The sequence below is a fragment of the Hyaena hyaena genome, unplaced genomic scaffold (assembly GCF_003009895.1).
Source record: "Hyaena hyaena isolate Hyena2069 unplaced genomic scaffold, ASM300989v1 scaffold_9, whole genome shotgun sequence".
Classification (NCBI taxonomy): Eukaryota; Metazoa; Chordata; class Mammalia; order Carnivora; family Hyaenidae; genus Hyaena; species Hyaena hyaena.
The window spans coordinates 3343608-3359685 of NW_024080641.1; the positions used below are offsets into that span (position 1 = coordinate 3343608).

The following is a 16078-nucleotide window of genomic DNA, read 5'->3' on the forward strand; positions in this document are numbered from 1 at the left end:
CTGTTTCCCGGGAAGGGCTGGGGAAGGCTGGGCAGGCCCGGCACCCTCCTCGTGACTCCGATGGCCTCTGTTCTCCAGCCCCCCCATCCCCGTGCGGGCACCCAGACCATGGACCACGGCGCACCCCATGTCACCAACCCCCTCGGAGCAGCCTCGGCCCCAGGCTGGCAGAGTTCGGCGGGGTGGCCTGGGGTAAAGACTGAGCCAAGGCCTAGGTGCACCCGGCGCCCCAAGCTGCGCCCTAACAGGGACCCCCTGCACGCGTGCCCGCACCCGCAGCGAGTAGTGTGTCCACAGCACTGTAGTGTGTTGAGGGAGACCAGGACCCAGGCTGGCCTCCCAAGCTCTCCACTGAGGGCTTCAGCTGTCTTCTGGGAAAAGGGCATCATCTGCTGACAGGCCATCCTGGAGATCCGACGCCTTTCCCGCAACCAGCTCAGGCACCCTTGCTGCGCGTTTACCCAGACAGGGGCCACCCGCAGCGCCTGCCTCTCTGAGAAGCGGGAGGAGAGCTCAGTCTTGAGGTCTGTATTTTCCTCCTTTTCTTTTGGGACTTACTGCAGGGCTTTCCCATCTCTCGCCCAGGGTTCCCTGGCTTTACAGGGCGTGCAGTCCCGATCCCGCGAGGCAGAGGGTGTGCGGGAGCGGAGGGGAGTCCCACGCTCTGGGTGCAGGTGCACAGCCAGCAAGTGCCGTCAGCACGGTACCTGGGGCTTACAGAGCCGCAGCCTGTGCGTCCCGAGGAGGCCACCGGACAGGTGCCACCATGAGAGGGGTGGAGGTGCAGACACGGAAGGCAGGAAGGGGTGCGAGGAACGGGTGGGAAGTTTCCTGCAGGGGCGGCTGGCCCCGATGCTGGAACCTGCTTCCGCTGGCAGAGGCCGGGCCCTGACCGAGCAGTGAACAGCTGCCCTGAGGCTGGTGTGCGTGGGCAGCTGGACTAAGTGGTCTGGGGAGCAGTGAGCGTGTGGAGGGCCACAGGGGACACCGCCTGGCCAGTTCTGTCCTCACAAGGGTCCGAGGGAGAGGGCAGGACGCCCTCTGGCCGCCGCCTACAGCCAGCCCCAGGTCTGCGGCGCCGGGCTCGGGGAGCCTGGCGGCCCAGCACGCGGCGTGGGCTGGGGCTGGGGCTACCGCTGAGGTCTCGAGAAAGTAACGGGGGAGAGGGGACACTCTCCCCACTCCTGCCCCAGCGGGCCCGGTCTTGTCGGAGGCCAAAAGCCACCCCGCGGAAGAGAGGAGGTCTCCGTTTGCCCCAGGCCCCGGTGGCTCACAGCGTGTGCTCGGCTTGAAGCTGGGAGGGGAGCAGCGCCTGCATGGGAGACTGCGGGGTGGGTGGAGGCGACTGGGGGGGTGACGGCTGACTCGTGACAGGCGTGGAGGCGAGGAAGGGGACGGTGGAAGCCACGGCGGAGGGGGAGCTGGGCGCGGCGCCGGGCGGCTCACTGATGGGCCGGTTGTGGAAGAAGAAGGGGCACTGCTGGATGAAGAGCTCGATGATTGTCTGGTAGGTGCGCGTGGCCGTGAGGGCGTCCATGGTGCTGAAGTCGGGTCTCATCAGGGTGGGCCAGAAGCAGATGGAGAGGTTCTCGCTGGTCATGAGATTCACCTTGTTGTTGTGGCTGACTCTGCGGGCGACACCAAACTCCGGGTCAGAGCTCCGCAGGGCGGGGGCTGGATGAGTTCTCCTCCAGCAGGGCCCCCGCCCCATCCCACGCGCGCGCCATCACCGACACCCCCAACTGCCCTGCCCGCCCGCAGCCCGCCCACAAAAGAGGCCCAAGCACAGCTCTCCGGGGCCTGGCCTGCAAGTCGAGGCTGGAGACCCTCTATGGCTGGCCCTCTGCTCCGGTGTCACCACAGGGCCAGCCCCTGAGGAGTGACTCCGAGGTCCTGCCTCATGGGATGCCCTCCACAAACACCGTGGGTTGACGGTCTGCCTCGGACAATCACCCAGGCCTCAAAGTGTGTGACGCTGCTCGGGCTGCAGAGAGAGGGAGTGTGACCTCCATCACAGACCACTCTGCCAAGAGAAGATCAGGTTTGCCTGGAGAACCAACCTGCTGTGTGTGTGAATCAAGCCAGGAAACCGGTAACAGGCTCCCTGCCCAAAGCTCCTGGACGTCCCTGATGGGCTCAAGCTTTCTCACAGTGCACGCATCCTGGCAGTGATTTGTCACACACCGGGGAGGACTGTGGGCGTGCCCAAGGCCACACGGGGCTTTCGGACAGAAGCAGGACAGGACCGGGAGGAGTCAAGACCCCAGGGTGCTCCCCGGTGAGGCAGATGTGGCTACCAAGGAGGGAGACCGGCAGCCCTGGCAGCCCAGGCTGGGGACACGGCCTTGCCCAGCGTCACTCTGCTGCTCGCCGGCCCTGACCTTGACCAGCGATTTCAGACGGAGGGAAGACCAAATGGCAAGCCCTGCAACATACTTGTTCAGGTGAGAGATGACGTATTTGAAGACTTCGTGGTTTTCCTTTGGAAATTTCTTGAGTACCTCCTTGAGGGCATGTAACTTCTGCTCCCGGTCATTGATTTCTGAAGAGAGAGAAAACCGAAGACTTTCATGGCCACAGCTGGTGGGTGTTATGGGCTCAAGAGATAGCAGTCCGGGGCAGGTGGGGAGACTGGTGGGCTGGGGGCTGCCTAGGGGTGGCCCGGGGCTTTTATACAAGGTCAGCTCCATTCTTCCCCCCAGAAGCTTGTGCCCACGGCTGGCACACCTGGCGGTGGCCCCGACCCAGCAGCCGGGCCTACCTCTTGGGTCCCAGGCCCCTGCTGAAGGGGAGCACTGTGCGCCGGGGCTTCCTGGCCCCCACCACCCGCGACTCAGCGATCCACAGAGACTCCCCATAAAGAACACCATTCTTCGCTCATCCGGTTGCCCCTGGAGACAGGAATGCCAATGCGGAAAGCCCGCGTGCTTCCTGACCAGACGGGTGAGCACTGCCACCCACCCACGCCAACAGGCTGTCTAGGGAGGGAGTTTGTCACAAGACCAGGGCTCTGTCCTTTTCCTAGAGACACAAGGACCCTCTACACATCTCCCTACTGGAGGAGCTGATGGAAACAGTGGGGGAATTCTCATGCAGTCCATCAAAGGGACTATGCAGCCCCTGTCCCCACCACCGCCCACACTTTGCCCATCATGGAACCCTAACGCAGTGGGAGCATGAAAACCAGCAAACTCAAACAAGTGCTTATCCACACCAGGCCCGGCTCAGTCAGTCTTCGCTGTCCTCTGAGGAAGGGGCTTGTCGCCCTACTGAGGGATAAGGGATCTCATACCCAGAGAGGTGGCAGAGCTGGGGACCAAACACCACTGAGTGGCTGTGAAGCCTGTGGGCCTTCGTGTCCCTTGGGGTCCCAGCTTGCCTTCTGGGGGAGCCAGCCTAGACAGGGTTCTAGGAGCGTGGAAAGACCCCCCTGTGGCTACGTAGGACCAAAGGTGAGTGCTAGGACTCAGAAGAGCCACGCAGGGCCCCGGCAGAGACAACGGCTGTCCCCCACTTCTGGTTAAGGGGGTGGATGAATGGGGGATCCCTAAAAGACACAACGGTTCCTGACTGGTTTGGGGGCATAGGCTCCTCTGGGATGGATGTGAGCCCCAGAACATCCCCCCAGGTATGCTGGGCACAGCCCTGTCCACAACTTCTGGAGGTTCATAGAATCCCCCAAACCCATCAGATTCCTTAGGAAGCCTGTGGCCTCTAAGTGAAGAGCCTCTGTGGAAGGCATTGCACCTAGAGGGTCACGGTTTGGGAAGTGCAGGAGGAATCTGGCTCGAGTGGGGCCAGGAAGGACCGATGGTGCGTGAACAGCCGGGGAGGGGTCGCCAGGGGCAGGGCTGTGCGGCGAAGACAGAGCCAAACCCAACCCACCCGGTCTTGGGTACGAATTCTGTCTCTGACACCAGCCAGCTGGATGATCTTGGGTGAGTAACATTTCTGAGTGGTAGGCCCTGGTCTGTAAAAGGGGCTGGTGATGGTGATGCCACACAGAAATGAAGAGCTCACTGGCACACAAACGGTAAGCATCTGGAAGCAGTCCGAATGTCAGGAAGCAGTGGGAAGGGAGGCTGCAAAGCTAGGCAGGGCAGGAGCAGCCCAGAGCTTCTGCCGGCAGGCTCACGGGCACGGAACCGGGTGTTCTTGGATGCAAGAGTGGGCCTCAATAACACCAGTGTTTTGATAGCATCTGCCTGCTAGAAAATGACTGAAAAGCCAAGAGAGCTCATTGCGTGGGGTCACTATCACCTTCACTGCTCTGCGCCCAAGATTTATTCTAAGGGTTCAACCTCGAGAGCACACTTTGTCTCCTGCCTTGACTTTCAAAAACCTTTACTGTTAAACTTCAGGAAGAAGTTTACTTAGGACACTGCTCTAGGGAGTATGAGAGATGGCCCCGGCACCCAAGAGGCACGTGCAGGCTCAGAACCTGAGTACAAAAGCGACCGCGCCCCCTTCCAGACGCGAGCCCGCACAGGTGTCTCCTGGGCGCCCGTGCAGCACGGATGCAGCTGTGGGTTTTGTCAGGTGCCTGTCCCCTAGGGTGCCTTTACCCAAGGATGAGTCTCAGCCTCCCTGACTAGAGGCACGAAGCGGGGCTGGCATGACAGGTGCCAGTCCTCTCCTTCCCGTCCGTGGAGCCACAGGCGTGTCTGCTCCTTGGTCTTCCTTGGAAGGAGGAGGGAGCAGAGGTGGGGGGGTATCAGGCTGCCTTGACAGTAACCACACCCCGTCCTCAGGAATGCCAGCCTCCCTCCCCACGCGGGGTGGCGGCCAGGTGCCCAGCGAAGCCCTGGATGGCCCCTGCGTGTGTGTCCTGCAGCCAGCTGTGAGGTACAGGTGCTCGCGAGTGCTGGGGAGCGTGGGGTTCAGCAGGGGGAGGACAGACGTCACGGAGACGACAGGAAGCCTCTCGGTGCAGGGCCCGGGCCTCTGTTGTCTGTCTCATGAAAACCATGGCCCGTCTTGCTGACTACCTTCTGACCTCGCTCACCTCCTCCCTCAAGCAGGCGAATCCTCTTCCTGGTACTCAGGACGCCAGTGATTTCATCCCTCTGGACAGGCCAGAGCGCTAGCGCAACTGCACCAGGCCCGTCCTACACGCTGGCTGGGGAAACGCCAAGAGGCATCGCCAAGGACAAACGACTGGTGGGGGGGAAGGCGGCTGGGCACAGGCTCTGTCTCCTGGTCCCCCACGTCCGCTCCTGGTCCCCTGCCTTCTGCCAGGCCGCAGCACGCTCCAACTCCAACGATCCTCTCTTTGAAAGACGATGCAGGTGGTGAGGGTCCCTCTATGGGGCGAGGACTGCCCCAGCCAACACAGCTTACTTGTGAAATTAGGGCTCAGTCAACCGAGACAGCAAGACAGGTGCAGATGAGGCCCTTTCGGGCCAGTGGAACCTACACAAAATCTTTATGCAGACCAGGCACCTTAGAACCAACGTAGGACCGGCATGCACCCTAAGAGCTCAGCGGGAAGAGAAGGGGACAGCCGGAGGCCACGACTTCGAGGTGAGCTTGCCACACCCCTCACAGTATATAGATAAACCAAGGCTCAGAGAAGTTAAGAATGCTGGCCCAAGGTGACACAAACTGCCATCAGGGATGCTGACCCAGAACACCGTTCCTGCCCTGGCTGGGCCACTGCGCTGCTGGTGCTGGCCCAGGCCATCAGACAGGCTCTAGGCGTGGATCTGCTGCCACCCCGCTTAGCGCCTGGAGGAAAAGCTGATGGCTTTTGACCATCTCACACACCTGCACCACCAGACAAGGAAAAAAGTGGCTCAAGGTCACACCCCCCTCTCAGTGAAGCATGCAGGCATGCACAGCACGCACCGCCTACCTCTCCCTCAGGTGCAAAACGAGTCCAAGATTTCACGCTGTTGGGCTTGGAATGGAAGATTCTGGATATCTTTCTCTGGGAGGCATGACCTTGCAGTAACCTGTTCCATGCCTCCTCCCCCACCAGACCGAGGCAGGGACTACACACTCATCTGTCCACTGCCATCTGTCCCTGTCCCACACAGGGTCTGGTACGTGCCAGTATGCGAGTGAGGGACACCCCTGTGGCCTTAAGCAGCTATCTTGACAGACAAGAGGAGGTGTGATCCCAGAATGCTGATCGCCTCTGGCTGCAAGGCGCCCCAGCTCCCAGGGGGAATGGTAAGAGGTGAGCTGGTGTCCTGAACCACCTGGGTCACACACTCCATTGACAACCTGATGGAAGCTGCTGGTCTTCTCTAGACTAACATGCGCATACAGAGGTCTATAGGCAGTTATGGGGCTAATGAGTCACCGGAGCCAAAGGTCCTTAGGCTCAGAACCTCTGGACCAAGACAGAGCCGGTTCTAGGTCCTCTCTGGCACAAAGGACGTAGGACAGGACGGGCTGGACTGGAGGGACTCCAAATAGGTGGTGGTGAGGTTGGGGGTGTCGTAAGAGGAGGGGTGGAAGATGTGGGGCAAGAATCAATGACAATACATGGTGACGGCCAGAATGAGGTGTGCATGAGAGATGGAACAGGGAACCCAACACCCTCCTTTCTGCTGCCTGAAATCCTGGTCCTCCCTGAAGCCACAGCTCAGTTGCCACCTCTTCCACGAAGCCCTCCACCCTGCATTTTCTACACTTCCAGCTCAGCTGGCTTCATTCTGTCAGGTAACTTACGTATGCACCCAGGGAGGGCAGGGACGACGTCTGCATGGAAGGTCAAGCCCCAGCGTGCCACTCCCCAGCAGGGTGGGTGATGGCCACTGCTGTTACTCATTTCTGAATCACCCACACATCACCTTGAGTGTGGGAGGCAGATAACTGGTAAATAATCACAAAAATCTCTATTTGTGGACACATTTTCAGTGTTTCAATATTGTGAAACTCTGGAGCTAACAAAACAATTTGATAGTGACCTTGATATTTGTTGTGATGGAATCTGAAACCATTCCCAAGCCCTGAACACACAGACAAAACAGCTCTTAGGTATTAAGTGGGAAGAGCTGGTCAAGTTGATGTTGCCATGGAAACCCAGCCAGGCTGGGAATAGCTACTTTTGGGCTTGAGAATCTTTGTTTCATAATGTCTCTTAACACTAACACTGGTACTGCCTGGTTGGCGTCCCTAGCTCAGTTAAAGCCACTGCAGGACACATATGGCTCATCTTCACCCAACTGCTGCAGCCTTGAAAGGTGCCATGTCAGCGAGATCCTCCCCACCCTCCTGCCCCCGGGTTCAAGACAACGGAACCCCAGCTGACTAGCTCAGGCACAGGAAATACACAATGGGAAGAGGAAGCAGAAATCTCCACCCTTTTCCAGGCTGCTGCAGCAAGGAGTTCCCGTCCTCAGTAGTGGAGGCCGGGGAAGCTGCTGTAGGAAGGGCAGCTGATTCTCCATCAGTAACACCTCCCTCTCCTGCCCCCTACACCCTTCCAAAAACAAAAAGATGCTATGTTAGCAGTTCCTGCAGAAACAATGGGGTTCTGTTGGGTGCCAGGACTCTACAAGCCTCTAGATGGCGCCAAGTCAAGACAAATGCTGACAGGTCTCGGGGAGCTCAGGGAGGGGAGGGCCAGCCCACACCTTTTCTTCCCAACTTCCACCCAGAGAAGAGCTAGGTGGAGACAAAGGTGGCTCCAGATAGAGATTTCCTACGTGCTTCACATCTGGGCCAGCCTGGAGACTGCTGGAGGAGTCTCTGGACAGCAGGATCACAGCAGAAGCTGGCACCTGTCCCCACCCGACTCATCTGGAGAAACGCGGACTCCTACCCAGAGAAGGCAGGCGGGAAAGGCGGCCAGGGAACCCTAGGACAGCCCCAGAACCACCTGCTCCTGCCCCACCTGAGATGGGCTCGGATAAGCTCAGGAGGAGGGAGAGACTTCAATCCACCAAGACTATAGGGATAAAGTAAGGCAAAGGTGGCACCCAGGTTGTGAACATTAGCACCACGGGAGTACGGAGGCCATGGAAAGGTGACCCAGGGGCCCTGCATCCCGGCGGCAGCCAGGTTCTGACTGGGGTGCCCTCACAGTCCAGGGGTGGGCTTTTGTCGGCACATCCATTTCCTGGAGCCACCAGGAGTCTGTGATCCAAGACTTAAAACCCTGATTTGTGACTTCTCCCCAATTTCTGCCTGCAACATCAGCCTGCGAGTAAACCCTGCTTGCCTGAGACTCCCTCTTCTGAGTTGGGCACTGATGAGATGAGACTAAAGTCTTGTCGTCCAAGGAACATGGCTCCCTTTCCTCTTCCCCACTTCCCTGGTCACCGGCCAAGACTCTCCCTTCTGCAGCTGCACAGCAATGGCCCCTTTTGGGGGTCCCGGCCCACCAGAGCTGCGCTGCAGGGAGGCTGCCTTGGACTAAAAGAGGTACAGAGTGCCACAAGGTGGGCACCGCGGCACCACCCAGAGTCTAGGAAAGGCTGCCTGGAGGGAAGGCTCCCAATCAGGCAGACAGACACCTCCGGAGACGCAGGTCAGGGTGGAAACAGCTCTCAGGGCGGGCGAGATGGCACACACAGGTCGCCATTAAAACCGGAGGTGCTGACCTGCCACACCCCTGAGTGATCATCAGGTCAGGGCAACCGGAGCCACCCCTTCCCCCAGAGGCGGGCCCCATATTACATGCTAACTTCCTCATAAGAGGCATGGGCGAGCAGAGGGGAAAAGAGATACCTACGCCCTTTAACAGGTCTCTTACAGCCCCGCTCGAGGTCGCTCGCAATTATTTCATGAATAGGAGCAGGGACAGCGCTGTAGGGAAACTAAGGGTCAGGGAACGTTGTGTTGACCACACTTGCACTGTGAACAAGTAAAGGAGCAGATCTGACCCAAGTCCGATACAAAACCAGGCTCGTAAGTCGTGGAGTTTTGGGGAACCTGCCGACTATGTTGCTGGGACCCTCAGAAAAGCACCGCTGCTCTACACAGGCAGGGGAGCCTGGTCCACAAGCCCCCTCGGTGTCAGCCTTGGCTCCCTGTCCCTATCTACATCCTTCCAACCTCAGCTCCAAGAGCCAGAGTGGATGCTCCCTGAGCACAGGACTCCTGCTACTGGTGCTCAGCTCCTCCCCTCAATTCTCTGAACGCGGTCAGCCTGGAGTGCGGCCTGGGCGTGAGTGGGGCGGGGTGGCCGGGACTCACTGTGCGCCTCCACCAGATCAATCTGCATGTTGTACGGGACCAGGGGGTCCGGCAGCTCTGAGAAAAAGCTCTTCATGGCACCAGCCACGGTGTTCACCGTAAAGTCTTTCTCTGCCAAATCCAGGTTGTGGTCTGAAAGGAAGTTGGAAGAGCGAGGTCAGTCTAAGCTGGACAGAAGCAAAAGGAAAACTCAGTGCTTGGGGGAAGGCAGAGAAACCTCGAAGACCCTGGGATGCTGCCCAGGGCTGGCCCGGAGCCTGGGCAGGGACTCAGGATCATCAAAGGCCGAACGGGAGGCGGCATTCCCTGCTAAAAAGAAAGTTGTGAGATTCGCAGAGGCTGACACCCAGGGTCTCCTTCCAAGGTCATCCTTTGAATAGAGCAGCTTCACCTTCTCCATCTGTGCTGCCGCCTTTTCTTTACCCTCCCCCCACCTCCCCCCGCCCGGAAAAGCAAAGGACTTTCCTAAAAGGTTGGCTCGCTGTTTTACAGAATGTCACCAATAATCTCAACTCCATCCTTGTTCCTTAAGGTGGCAGGGTGAGCAGACTCCTTTCTCCCTCTGCCCCTCCCGGCTTATGACACCACTGATCTCTGTGTCTTAACTTTGCTTTAAATACTTAACTGCATTCCCGATTTATAAGAATTCATCTATTGTTAGACACTAGCTATTTCTATTTTGGGCGGCAGAAACTGTTAACAGACTCTCACATACATACAAGTACATAACCAAGTACGTGGCTACACCGTCATTCTGCCCGCCTGCCCCCCGCCCCAGTGCACGCCCTCCCCGCGCCGCTGCCTCCAGGAGGCTGGCCTGCTCCCGGCCACCACTCTGTCCCGCAGGCCCCCACGGGCTGCCTGGCTTCAGAATCTGGCTTGTGCTCCTCAGGCCCAGCCACATACTGGGTGGGACCCTACTCTGATCCTCAGCTGATTCTCCTCTCCGGCTGGTGACAACGGAGAACTTTCATTGCTTGGCTCATTTGCTCCTGGCACCAGTGGGTGTGACTTCTCAGCCCACAGTGTGCTCAGCTCTAAGACTCAGAGTTCGGCTCTCTGGCTCCGGGCCTCTGAGACCCAGCTTAGGAGACGGGAGTCCCTGCCAAGAGCCAGTCTAACTCATGAGACTTCAGCTTTGGGAGTCTGGGGCCCAATGCTCAGCTGATCACAAATGTTCCCTTGCTCTGTCTCTCTTGTGCAGGGACTTTGCGAGGAGGGGAGGCATGGTTGAGAGTATTCCTGGGATCCTGGCCAAAAGAGGACTATCGCCGCAACCCAACTTCGTATTCTGTGCCTGCAACTACCCCCACAGGGCCAGAGAGTAAGGCCCTCACGAGGTGGCAGAGGCACATGCTGGGGTGGCCTGGACCAGCGTCAGTGGATGGTGACAAGGTGGAGCGGCAGGCCGACTCAGATTTGGCATGGGTGATGCTCCCGTTTGCCGGCGGGGCCTGTCCCCTTCTCTCCACGTGGCAGTGTGACCATGGAGGGAAGGCTAACTGCGGCCAATACCTTCTCTTTCTCAGTCACCAAGCCAGCAGCTCTGGGCTCTGGGGCCGCGTGTGGCAGGAGCGCCCCCACGCCCTGGCCGCCTCGTCCACCCTGGCAGGCTCCAGCCTCCGATGCGCAGCCAGGCTGTGGCCTTACCTTGATCGAACTGCCTCTGCAGACTTTCCATCTCGGATTTATTCCCGCTGACCCGGTAGATCCCTTCCGTACTCAGTCCTGAGGAGAAACAGGCAGGTTACGTAGGAGCAGGGACACAGGGGATGAGGAGGACTGGACTTGAGCAAAGCCGGCGATACTGTGAGGAGCCCACCAGGGAAGAGGGACAGGGCGAAGCACCAGGCTTTCCTAGATGCTTCAACCCACTTTCTCCCATTTTCTTTTTTGTCCACATTTTGATGTATATTCTTGTATTTTAATCAAAAAATTTGGGGCGCCTGGGTGGCTCAGTCGGTTGGGTGGCAGACTTTGACTCAGGTCATGATCTCATGGTCCATGGGTTTGAGCCCCGCGTCAGGCTCTGTGCTGTTGGCTTGGAGCCTGGAGCCTGTTTCACTTTCTGTGATTCCCTCTCTCTCTGCCCCTCCCCCACTCAAGCTCTGTCTAAAAAATGAACATTAAAAAAATAAAAAAAATGTTTTAAGTGTTTTTTATTTAAAAAATTTTTTTTAATGTTTTATTTATTTCTAGGAGAGAGAGAGACAGCGTGAGCAGGGGAGGGTCAGAGAGAGAGGGAGTCACAGACTCTGAAACAGGCTCCAGGCTCTGAGCCGGCAGTCAGCACAGAGCCCGACGCGGGGCTCGAACCCACGAACCGCGAGATCATGACCTAAGCGAAAGTCGGACCCCCAACCGACTAAGCCACCCAGGCGCCCCTGTTTTTTATTTATTTTTGATAGAGAGATAGAGACAGCATGAGCAGGGGAGGGTCAGAGAAAGAGGGAGTCTCCAAATCTGAAGACAGGCTCCAGGCTCTGAGCTGTCAGCAGAGAACCCGATGTGGGGCGCAAACCCACAAACCATGAGATCATGACCTGAGCCAAAGTCGGACGCTTTCCTAAGCCACCCAGGCACCCCTAACATTAAAAAAATTAAAAAAGGGGCGCCTGGGTGGCTCAGTCGGTTAAGCGTCCGACTTTTGCTTAGGTCATGATCTCGCGGTTCGTGGGTTTGAGCCCCGCGTCGGGCTCTGTGCTGACTGCCGGCTCAGAGCCTGGAGCCTGTTTCAATCTGTGTCTCCCTCTCTCTCTGACCCTCCCTTGCTCACGCTGTCTCTCTCTCCCCTAGAAATAAATAAAAACATTAAAAAAAATTAAAAATAAATAAAAATAAAAAAAAATTAAAAAATTAAAAAAATTTTTTTAAAAATATTTATTTTGGGGGGAGCCCAAGCAGGAGAAGGACAGAAAAAGGAGGACAGAGACTCCAAAGTAGGCTCTGAGCTGTCAGCACAAAGCCCGATGTGGGGCTCGAACTCATAAACTGTGAGATCATGATCTAAGCTGGAGTCGGATGCCTAACCCCCTGAGCCACCCAGGTGCCCCTTAATTTTCTTTTAAAGTAGGCTCCTTGCCCAACATGGTGCTTGAACTCACAACCCCGAGAATAAGAGTTCCATGTTCTACTGACGGAGCCAACGAGGCGCCCCTTGAATTTCTTTTTTTAAATGGAGACAATACTGTGTTTTAACCCGACCTTTTTACTCACAAAATATGTTGTGAGCTTATTCTATTCATTAACCATTCTTTACAACATGATTTTAAAGACATCAAAGTATACAGTAACTTTAAAAACAGTCCTATTAGGATTAGGAGGAACTTAACTGAGGACCATGGGGGAGAAGAAGGGGAGAAATGGTGGGGGAAAGGGAGAGAGACAAACCATGAGAGACTCTTGAACGCTGAGAAACAAACTGAGGAATGATGGATATGGGGGGGAGGTGGGAGATGGGCATGGAGGAGGGCACTTGTGGGGATGAGCACTGGGTGTCATATGGAAACCAATTTGACAATAAACTATTTGTAAAAAAAAAAATAATAATAAATAAAATAATAAATTAAAAAAATTTAAAAAATTAAAAAAAAATTAAAACAGTCCTATTGTGGGGCGCTTGGGTGGCTCAGTCGGTTAAGCATCTGACTTCAGCTCAGGTCATGATCTCAGGATTCATGGGTTCGAGCCCCGCGTCAGGCTCTGTGCTGACACCTCAGAGCCTGGAGCCTGCTTCAGATTCTGTGTCTCCGTCTGTCTCTATGACCTTTCCCTGCTCATGCTGTCTCTCTCTCTCTCAGAAATAAAAACATTTAAAAAAGTAAAAAAAACATAAAAAAACTAAAAAAATAATAAACACAGTTCTATTGTTAATCACTTAGGTTTCCTCAGTTTTTTTCTGTTTAAATACCCCACAATTATGTTTCTTATGTTTTCTGGAAAGCTAGTAAGTTTAACAGATTCTTGGCAGTGTGGGTTTCTTACTTTGTGAATTTCCTATTCATGTTCTTGTCATTTAAAAATTTTTTTGAGTTTATTTATTTTTGAGAGAGAGAAAGAGCAAGTGAGAGAGAGAGACAGAGAGCAAGAGGTGGCAGGGTGAGAGAGACACAGACTCTGAAGCAGGCTCCAGGCTCTGAGCTGTCAGCGCAGAGTCTGATGCAGGGCTCGAACCCACGAACCATGAGATCATGACCTGAGCGGACGTTGAATGCTTAACTGACTGAGCCCCTCCCCCCAGGTGCCCCTGTTCTTGTCATTCTTTTTTATTTTTCTATGAGTGGTCCTTCTAATTTTGTGCTTGAGAGAGGTCTCTGAATAGTTAAGGAACTATGTTAATGTTATATACCCTTTTACATTTCTCCCCTTTTTGTTATCTGTCTTCTAAATTTGTATAATGAATTTTTTGAAGTATGTAATTTAAAATTCTTAAGTTTTCAGGACCAGTCTTTTCTTTATCATGTATCCCTTTGTTTTTAAACATTTTTAAAAAGTTTATTTATTTCGAGAGAGAGAATCTGAGCAGGGGTGGGGCAGAGAGAGAGGGAGAGAGAGAATATCCCAGGCAGGCTCTGTGCTGTCAGTTTGGAGAGCCCGATGTGGTGTTCAATCTCACGAACTGGGAGATCATGACCCAAACTGAGACAAAGAGTCAACCGACGCTCAACTGACTGAGCCCCCCACGCACCCCAACGTGTCCCTTTGTTTTTATCTTTGAATAGGTTTTCCTATTTTTAGAGCAGGTACTATTTCTTTCTTGCTCTTTTATAGTTTTTTTTTCCCCCACTTAGCTCTGTGATCCTTCTATAACTGATATAGTATGTACAGTGTTAAGTAAGGAAAAAAAATCCTAAAATGTAGTTAAATAACACAGAAGAACACAAAGTACCTCCACCCCTTAGCCCTCAACCGCTTGGCACAGGAAGCACCACTCAGCTTAAAGTGGATTTCAAGCCCTGGCTACGGCCTCCGTTCTCATCTCAGGGAAGGAGAGGCCACTGCCGTGCCCCTTGGATCACGGTTCTAAAGGATGATGAAGTCACAGAGAAGGGCAGAGTGGGGTCTCATGGCTACAGCAAGCCGGGCCCCTTCTGAAGACTGGTCTGGAGCAGTCCCGAGCAGCAGAAGGCAGGGTGAGCAGCGGGGAGGACGAGGCCGGGAAGCCCATCAGTAAGTCCTGAGAGCCGGGTGCCTCCATGTCGGTGACGGGTGATCGCTGTGCCTGCTGCCCCTGGAGAGGCGCCCAGCAGGCAGGATAAAGGCGGCGGCCTATCTCTGGGGGCCCAGAGTGGTGGCAGGTGAACCTTAAAGAACTCGAAGCAAAAGCCACCAATTCTCTGGCTTAAAAGCTGTTAACTGCATGTGGGCCCTTCACTGCAGAGAAAATGGGGGTTGGTGGGCCAGCCCCAAGAACACCCTGCCCTGCAATGCCTACCTACAAAGGAGCTAGCCTCCCTGCACTTGAGGGGGGAGTACGCACACTTTCCAAGCCCAAGGCCCCAGATGCACCCCGGCTCAGCGGTAACCTTTGCTTCTGCCTCCCTTCAGGTGCTGACATTTCCTGAGCGTCACTGTTGTGCACCGAGCTAGGTGCTTTCCCACCACATCCACCTGCCACTCACTCACTCACTCACTCACTCAACAATGACACCACTGAGTCCTCTGGCCCTCATTGTAGGAGCTGCTGGACAGTGAGAACACAGAGGGGGAAAAGGAAGGTCCTAAAGAGATGAAATCCTTGCCCCAAACTGCACAGATGATACGAAGTCCAAGTCCGGGGCCTCTGTCACTCTTCTGCCTCAGTGCTGTTCTGGAAGATGTATGACATCTATCCAACAGGTTGGGGTGCAGACCACAGTCTTCCCCCCAGAAGATATGCTACATTTGAATGAAGTCCACTGGGCTGCCATTCTGGGTCGCTTTTGAGACGGCACATCCCCTAATGCTGTCACCCCTCAAAGGTCAGAGTCAGGGATGGACCCAGTAATTTTACAATGGTCTCTTTTCTTAGTGGCTTTTCCAAGTGTCTCAGACATATTTAAACTTTTACCGATTTCACATCCCAGCTAACACAGACATACCACACACTTACACAAAAAATCACCCACGTTTCGGCAAGCCCTGTGTATGTGCAGGCAGGCACAAGGCTTCACCCTCTATCGGCTGAAAATACACCTACCTTCTACATACTCTTCCCTTCACCTGAGCATCAGCCCCTCCAGCACAAAGGAAACAATGGCATCAATGGCAGGACCTTAAAAGTCCCTGAAGTATGTGCACAGCCGGGGCCTGAGCCCCAGTGAGGACAGGCCCCACAGGAAGTGCAGAAGATCGTGACGGCCTCACGCCATTCACCATCTTTTGGCAACTCTGAGCTCCAGCTTGGAGAGGAGTCCTCTGCACTGTCTCCTCGTGGCCACCAGCCCCAGCACCGGACGGCAGAAAACGAGCTGCAAACCAGCTCTCTGGAAATGATCCGAGACGTGGGCCCGCTGAAACCTCCCCAGATGGACGATCCCGAGCGTGGAGGCATTTATAAGCTCAAGGCCAGCTCCGCAGTAGCATCAATTCATCATCAATTTAGTATTTCCTGTAATCAGGACACATGTTTATTTTACAAAATCCCATTTTAAAATAGTAGTTCTGCTGCTGCCCTACCTACACAACGCCACAGCATAATTTAGGAAAGGTATCTGCTTGGCCAGTACAATTTTTCACAGCTACTAATCAGACATCAATTAAATAAAAACAAGCTTAGAGCACACTGCAACCACCACAAAGGCTGCTACCGAAACAGAGCCCAGGGCTAGTGATACAACCAAGAACAAGAGCAGCTTCCAGGGCTGCACCTCCGGGACCTGCGCAAGAGCACCCCGGGAATCGCGCAGGAGCACTCCAGGGTGCCCGTGGCTCCCGCCTGCCAGCACGA

The 16078-nt window shown here is 55.2% G+C and overlaps 1 protein-coding gene across 1 annotated transcript in view; it reads right to left on the reverse strand.

Annotated features, from left to right (window-relative positions):
• Nucleotides 1-1193: 1193 nt before the first annotated feature.
• ARHGAP35 (Rho GTPase activating protein 35) overlaps nt 1194-16078 on the reverse strand; it is a 120340-nt gene continuing 105455 nt past the window's right edge. The window contains exons 4-7 of the mRNA XM_039246787.1: nt 10801-10878; nt 9151-9282; nt 2437-2542; nt 1194-1628 (exon numbers count right to left, since the gene is read on the reverse strand). Coding sequence (XP_039102718.1) covers nt 1271-1628; nt 2437-2542; nt 9151-9282; nt 10801-10878 — 674 coding nt within the window. The 3' untranslated portion in view covers nt 1194-1270. The remainder of the gene's footprint in view (nt 1629-2436; nt 2543-9150; nt 9283-10800; nt 10879-16078) is intronic.